Source organism: Austrofundulus limnaeus, unplaced genomic scaffold, assembly GCF_001266775.1.
Source record: "Austrofundulus limnaeus strain Quisiro unplaced genomic scaffold, Austrofundulus_limnaeus-1.0 Scaffold67, whole genome shotgun sequence".
NCBI classification, from domain to species: Eukaryota; Metazoa; Chordata; class Actinopteri; order Cyprinodontiformes; family Rivulidae; genus Austrofundulus; species Austrofundulus limnaeus.
In genome coordinates this window covers 924,691-932,920 of record NW_013952469.1, presented here as the reverse complement: position 1 = coordinate 932,920, position 8,230 = coordinate 924,691, and the positions used below count along the sequence as shown (strand labels likewise).

Here is an 8,230-nt window from a genome sequence, read left to right as displayed (position 1 = left end):
AAATAAACATTTGAAATATATGAGTTTGAATGTAATGTATGAATATAATATACAAGTTTCACTTTTTAAATGGAATTACTGAAATAAATCTACYTTTTCATGATATTCTAATTTTATGACCAGCACCTGTATTGTGACATGTTGTGATACTATAAGCAAGATGATATATTGTCTTTTTTTTCCTCCAAAATATTCTAATGTAAAAAAAAAAACTCAGTATAAAAGCAGGCTATGATTACAAGCATAAAATCTGATGGAGCTCAGTTTTTTATCAGAACACTGAACAGCAGTGAGAACTGTGTTTATTTTTCACATTTCTTCTTACAACATCCATCCATTAAGCCTTAAGTACACAACATGGTGCTTTTGTGAATCGATACAGTATCAACAAATTAAATATCGTGATTTTTCAGTGTATCAATATTTTCTTACACCCCTACTAAACTAAAACAAAACTGTCTGATCCAGCAGCTTGTAAAACTTCCCTTTTTTGTTGAATTTTATCAGTCAAGAGGAATTTTTTTCCAACGTTCTTTCAATTCATTAATGTTTGCATACATTAGTTTATACTCAGAAAAGTGACTCTTTTAATCTTACTTGTATTGATGTTGATATTGGGGATGCACGATATATTGGCATTAACAACTGTATCGGTTTGATATGTAAAACTGAGCCGATATTAATGTCCAATATTGATTTCCCACTTTTTAGTTTTGTGTTTCTGTTTTGGAGGGGAGATGGTTGGTTGAGCAGCATCTGTTTGATCATGAAAGTTATATTGATACTGCACAGCCAGGAATAACTGAAGTAGAGCCATATCAGAGGTCTGGTCACTTATTTACAGTATTGAAAAAAGACACAAGTATATTTGTGTGTATATGTATATAAATAATTTGTGTGATTGTGTAATATCAGTAAATATCGGTTATCGAAAATAACGGCAATAATCGGATATCGATATCGGCTGAAATTTTCATATCGGTGCATTCCTACATGATATATGACCACTTCAGTTAAAATTAAAAGAAGGTCAGATTTTAGTTTGATTTTGGTGTCCCTGACAACACACGCCATCTCCTCAGGGTCAGCTGGAGCTGATGCTGGACATCCTGGTGTTCCACTCCTCCCGTCAAGATGGCACCAACGAATGCTCGCAAAATAACGGCAACTGTGCCCACCTCTGCCTGGCCACGCCTGCTGGTGCCCGGTGCCGCTGCGCCTCACACTACAGTCTGAGCCCAGATGGAAAAAACTGCAGCTGTAAGTGCAGTCTCATGTAACCGTGAATGACTAACACCTCCTTCTTTTTATAAATTAAAGCTGAATATTTGTAAAAGATAGTAAAATGTCAGAGCACTACGTTACTAAAGCTACATCGTAGCCACTGATCCTCTAGTTGCAGGGCACTCTGGAGTCCTCCATGGATAATATTAGGGGAAACAGTGCAGTCTTGGCGGAGGTGCTTCTAGTTTATTTCCTTAAATTGGTTAAAATATCAACACTTTATGGCATTGTCATTTCATTGTGTAGGTATAACAGTTACTTGTTTTTTTTCAGCTCTGGTGATCATCACTGTTTTTAGCCTTGCTGGGTTAATATTTGCTCGTACTTGTCTGACTTTGCATTAGGTGCTTTTTTCTTTCTGACAGAGAAATCACAAAGCCAGCTTTTGTCTTACCACCTCACCCTCCACCCTACTCTTTGCAGCTCCTTCGAGTTTTCTGCTCTTCAGCCAGAAGGCCAGCATCAGCAGGATAGTAATAGGAGAACAGAGTCCTGATATCATCCTGCCAATTTACATCACAAGGAACGCCCGAGCTGTGACCTACGACCCCCTGGACCATCTTGTCTACTGGCTGGATGGACGACAGAACATCCGAAGAGCCAGAGACGATGGAACCATGGTAAGACTCACAATAGCTGCGTTTCCATTGCAAATGCACGCAAAACTTTGTCGATATTCTGTTAATGTCGAAAAACATAGTTTCGCAATTGCAGTGTTTCCATTAAGTAAGAAACGCTATTAAAGTCACGTGTGAATACGCTTGTTCTCGCGATAAGTTATTACAAACATGGCGGCAATGGATGTAAACACATAGCATGTTGCTACCACAACACTAGCGCTCATCATCAGCCATCAAAGGAGACGTCGGCGTCTTATCAAGGCTTTCGAGTGACAAGTCCCTTATACTTGGGAGCGGCTACATATGCTGTGTTTTTGGGAAATTGTAGTCGGTGAGGTTAATACTTTCTTTTACTACTTCGGTGATTTCACTACTACTTCTACTTCCTGTTATCTTCTTCTTCATCGTCTTTTTCACCAGTAGAAACAGCCGGTTGTTGATCACGTGACTCCCGTGATGCAAAAAAAGTGTTTCCATTGCAGCTTTGCGAAATACATCAATTTCGTTATGGCCGAAAAACCACTTCATCCTAGCGCAAAAACATTTTGTCGAAAAATGTAATTTTCTTTTCGAAAGTGACATGTTTCCATTGAGCAAATTTATTTTCGAAATTCTAATTTGCACATTTTCATGGTCAATGGAAACGCATCCACAGATACAGACACAGCAGGTGAGCTGTGCAAATAGTAGTAAAGTCACTAGAACAAAAGCAGAAGTCAAAAATACTGCAAAAATTTTACGTTTTTAAAATAGCAAAATGGTTAAAGTAACAAACAAATGGATAAATACTAAAATAAATTAAAATGTCTAGCATTCTTTGAAGGAATGCCTATCATTCATCACCTTTCAAGCTAGAGTTTTAAACCAAGATCATCTTATGATGAAAAGTATTTAGTTCAAACCTTCAAAATGTGCACAGACCCCTCTGGGTAAACTAGTGGGACATGTGTTGTTATCAGATAGATTGATACAGTTAGAGGCAACACTTGATTTTAACTTTTGTTGAAGAGGATTTATTTGTTTTAGGACTATTTTAAATTTTATAAATAATTCAATTAAGCAATAATCCCTCAACTAGCATTTATATCCTTCAGAAACCTAATCATCCATCCATCCATCCATCCATCCATCCATCCATCCATCCATCCATCCATCTATCCATCCATACCCCCAAATTAAATGAAATAAAATTAAGTAAAAGTGATCCAAAATGGGGTTACAGGAACATTTCTTTAAAAAAAATACTAAATTTCATGACCAGTCAGTGCTCAGATTGTAAATTGGACATCAGTTTCAGATACTACTGCACCCAAAATGCAGGTCAGTATTTGAATTTCTGTAAAATTGACTGGGTTATAGTCACAGATTGTTTATTAATAGACCACTGACATGGAGCTGAGCTGAAAGTCAAAGCCAAAATGGAGCAGTTCAAAACAACACGAAAAGTTGGGATCATAAAATTTATCAAGGTTATAGCAGTTATAGTGGGCAATTTATATTCCTTCACAGAATGCTAAGTCTTTAATTTTAAAAGTGTCAGGTGAAACATATTAAAGTAATGAAATTAAAACATTAAACAGTGTTATTTTGAAAAAAAAAAACTGAATAGTTAAGTAGATTGATTTTGATTGAGAAGAAATGCTGAAAAAAAGGAAATGTTTTGTCTCCAGGCCTCAACAGTTGTGAGCAGCACAGCTCAACAAGTGGACTACCAGCTTCATGACCTCAGCCTGGACCCCTACAGTCGCCACATTTACTGGACCTGTGAGACGACCAACACCATTAATGTCCAGAGGATGGACGGCCACATCGTTGGCGTCGTCGTCAAAGACAGCACGGACAAGCCGAGGGCCATCGTGGTCAACGCTGAGAAAGGGTGAGCATACTCTAATGTTCTTACATGTGGACCAAACAATATTCATCACATGCAACCCAGATAGTGTTCAAGTTGGTGCAAAAAGTCATCTGAAAATGTTATAAACACAGTCTAGAGCAGACGTATTCCAGTGGGAGTACAGTATAGATGTGCTGTAGGACATTAGAAGTAATTCTAACTAAAGAATTTGCATTTTCTGTGAAAAGATGTACACAAATTTAGCATTTTGTTGTAAAAAAATAGCCAAAATAAGCTGAAATTAGTAGAAAAGTAGCTAAAATGTAGCTGTAAAAGCTGAATCTATCACAAAGAATTAGAAAGAGCCTATATTTGCTGGATGAAGCAGCTGAAAGAAGTAGCTAAAGTTATCACAAAACACATAAATTTTGCTGAAAAAGGCTAAAATTAGCTTAAGTGGCTTTAATTGTAGAAATCATAAAAAGCTAAAATTAGCACAAATAATTTTAAGTAAGGCAGAAGTAGAACCAAAGGTGAAAAGTGCAGGAAGATTGTAACTATTTTGAAAGATTTTAAGGATTTTAAATTCATTTTCCTTTTTTATTCAATGAGAACTAGGATGGCAGAAAAAGCTAAACATCTCAAAAGGTTTTGATTGCTGAAAAACCAGAAGTCATAGCTGGAATGTCTCCAAGGACAGAGAGGGACAAAAACTTTAGAGCTGATAGTAAACACTGAAGCTAGCTGGATGGAACCCATCAGGTCCTGCAGCCCTGCTGGTTTAGCTTCTCTAAAAACCTTTCTCATGTTGGACAGCAGAGTTGTAAAGTAACTAAGTACAAATACTTTGTTACTGTACTTAAGTAGAAATTTTGGTTAACTGTACTTTACTTGAGCAATTATTTTTCAGCGTACTTTTTACTTTTACTCATTACATTTTTTAAAAAGGTATGAAGTAGAAAGTTGTTACTCTTATTTTATTCTGAGTAATTACTATAATACTACGTATATATGTATATATACATATATGTATATATATAATACTATCCTGATAAATTGTCTCCTGGATAGAGTGAATTTAATTTTGGTTGGATGAGTAGTATAAATATTCACCATTCTGACAGCCTTTTAGCTTGTACACAACCCATCACAGCTGCACGCTGTTAGAAAAAAATTTTTTTTGAGAAGTCACCTCCCAATAAATGTCATTTTGGAAAATCTAACTGCTCACTTTTACTCAGTACTTTTACTTTAAATACTTAAGTAGATTTTGTGTCAGAAATTTACTTTTGATACTGAAGTACAAAAAATATCAGATACTTTAAGACTTTTAGGCAAGTAATATTTTTAGACAAGACTAACTTTTAGCAAACTATATTTATGATAAGATACTTGTACTTCTACTCAAGTATCACTTTGAGGTACTTTATACAACACTGTTGGACATGTGACAGAGGGCGGTGTTTCCCTACAGACTGCAGCAGCTGCTGTAGCTCGGTGTTAGTGGTTAAAGGGGCACGACTGAACGTATTGTGACACTGTGTGCAGGTGTGATTGTACCTGACCATGTCCCTGTTTGTAGGTACATGTACTTCACCACAGTGCAGGAGCGCTCAACTAAGATCGAAAGGTCCAGTCTGGACGGAACCGAGAGGGAGTCTCTGTTCACCACTGGACTGATCAGACCAGTGGCTCTGGCTTTGGACAACAAGTTGGGGAAACTGTTCTGGGTCGATGCTGACCTCAAGCGCATTGAGAGCAGCGACCTGACAGGTGAGTTATCAAAAAACACATTACTTTTTTTTTATTGTTGATTAAATATTTTATTTTCTGATGAAAAGAGTGATTAGATAACAGTGAAGTTAAGATCTATAAACCATAAAGTGATCAATAAGACCTTTTCTCCATTCACTGCTCTGCAGTGCATCAGGGTTTATTCAGGGTTCCTGCAGATCCTTAAAAAGTCTTGAAAAGGCCTTGAATTCATCAATCCAAAAATAAGGACTTAATTAGCCTTAAAATGTCTTAAATTAATCTTTCTGAAGTCTTAAAAATGTTAACACATTGTAAATAGGATGACTCTAATATTAAAATAATTGGTAACATTAATTTTTTTAAACATTCACATGCAGACATTCCTCTTTGACATCACTTCCTGTTACTTCATGTGCAAATATCTCAACAACCGTCCATCTGAGCATTGTGAAATTAGTTTCATAATATGTTAATAATGTCTTTACTTGAAATGCATTCATATTTCTTTCAACAATTTTTTGTCACAGGCACTTTAAGCTTTCATCGACTACAGCAAATTGGGGTTAAGACCCCACTGTGGGTCCTAAAACTCCAAATTTTGGGTTGTTAGAGGATTTCCTGAAATTAAACTAAGTTTAAAACTGACTAAGAATGTTTCTGCTATAGTTAGATATGGATAAAAACAATTGGTCTATTAGCAATATTTGAATACTTCAACCAAAAATACTTTGATTCATGAGTTTCTGACAGTTTTTGTGTTTTGTCATTTGTTGTTATTATGAAATTAGTCTTAAATTTAATTTCACTAGGCATTAAAAAGTCTAAAAAAGTCTCAAATTTAACTTTCTTTAAACTGTAGGAACCCTATTATCTGTTTTTTCTGGCAGATTCCTTTAAATATGAGTAGTTTCTCCATTTTCTACAAAATGTGCTGCTCAGGATTGAGATTATTTTGAGAGGGTAGTGGATGCTGTGTGCGCCACTTCCAGGTGCTGACGTAAAAATAAACACAGATGATGGTCACTTTGATTTTTCAGATTCACTCATCATAACTTTGAATGTTCAGAAATCACTGCAAATTCATCGTTTGTACCCACCTTAGCCCCGCCCCCCCATTGATGGAGTACTATAGGAGTTTCACTGTTGTCACTGTCACTCTAACAGAAAACACTTGTCTGAAAGTACTCTTCCTTCCCTTCCAGGAGCCAATCGCATTGTTTTACAAGATTCCAACATTCTGCAGCCAATAGGACTGACAGTCCTCGGGGATCATCTGTACTGGATAGACCGACAGCAGCAGGTGATTGAAAGGGTGGACAAAGTGACCGGAGACGGACGCACACGCATTCAGGGACGGATAATGTACCTGACGTCCATCCATGCTGTGAAAGAGATGGACCCGCAGGAGTTTGGTACAGATCATTGCTCAGAAACATATGTTGATCACTTCATTTTAATGAGTTGATGGGTTTGAGCATGATGGTGTCATTGTGACTGTTTCCTCTCTCGCCAGCATCCCATCCTTGTTACCGGGACAACGGAGGCTGTTCTCACATTTGCATTGCAAAGGGTGATGGAACCCCGTCCTGTTCCTGCCCCATGCACCTGGTGTTGCTGCAAGACCTGCTGCACTGTGGAGGTAAGCAGCAGACCACAGCTGAGGTAAAGGCTGTTCTGAAGAAACAGACTGGGTTTGTGTGGAGAGGAACCTCTTCACATTAACACCCAGTCTGGTGTGTATCAGTAGATTGACCAGAACCTGACCAGCTAAAGTGGGGACAGTATAGTTTATCCAAATACAACCTATGCACAGAAACTCAAACTAATAGTTACTGTAGTTACATGAGCAGTGAGTCTGACCACATTGTGTCCAATACTACAGTCCTTTTTTACTAAATTAACTGAGGTTTTAAAACTGTGTTCTTTTTTTTTTTTTAGGAAAAGGCAATTGTCTGCTAAAAAAAACACATTACATTCATTTAGTTCATATTTGTTCTTCTTTAAAACTGAATTTAACTTAGTGCTTTTTATTTTATTGTATTTTAGACAATCCACCTTATGATTCATCCTACATATATTAGAATCCATGGCAGGACTATGTTCAGTGTGTTACAATCAATCAGAGGACACAACGACACTGAGGGTGTTATTATAATGGTTATTCAACATGTGCAGCTGGTGTGAGTCAGAACATGTCACAGGTTTCTCTGAGGAAAGGAAAAACAGGTTAGTGTCTGTCCAACAGGATATTCAAAAATAAAGCTACTAACCTCAGAGAGACAGAGTCCACAGGGTGAGTCCTGCAGAGACATCAGAGACATCAGAGACAGTGGAGCTGAGTTTGGAGTTCATCCAATACTGCTTCCATCCATCCGTCCATCAACCAACCCATCCATCCATCCATCAACCAACAAACCAACCAACCCATCCATCCATCCATCCATCCATCCATCCATCAACCAACAAACCAACCAACCCATCCATCCATCAACCAACTAACCCATCCATCCATCAACCAACCCATCCATCCATCCATCCATCCATCAACCAACCCATCCAGCATCCATCCATCCGTCCGGCTGTCCATCCATCCATCCGTCTGTCCATCCATCCGTCCGGCTGTCCATCCATCCGTCCGTCTGTCCATCCATCCGTCCGTCTGTCCATCCATCCGTCCGTCTGTCCATCCATCCGTCCGTCTGTCCATCCATCCGTCCGTCTGTCCATCCATCCGTCC

At 37.9% G+C, this 8,230-nt stretch overlaps 1 protein-coding gene across 2 annotated transcripts in view; it reads left to right on the top strand.

The window, feature by feature from the left end:
• Positions 1-1,082: 1,082 nt before the first annotated feature.
• LOC106518855 (low-density lipoprotein receptor-related protein 5) overlaps positions 1,083-8,230 on the top strand; it is a gene marked incomplete at its 5' end in the record, with an annotated part of 15,205 nt that continues 8,057 nt past the window's right edge. For both annotated transcript variants that reach the window (XM_014010276.1, XM_014010275.1), the window contains 6 exon segments: positions 1,083-1,260; positions 1,708-1,904; positions 3,575-3,780; positions 5,321-5,511; positions 6,696-6,905; positions 7,007-7,132. In XM_014010276.1, the coding sequence (XP_013865730.1) occupies positions 1,083-1,260; positions 1,708-1,904; positions 3,575-3,780; positions 5,321-5,511; positions 6,696-6,905; positions 7,007-7,132 (1,108 nt within the window).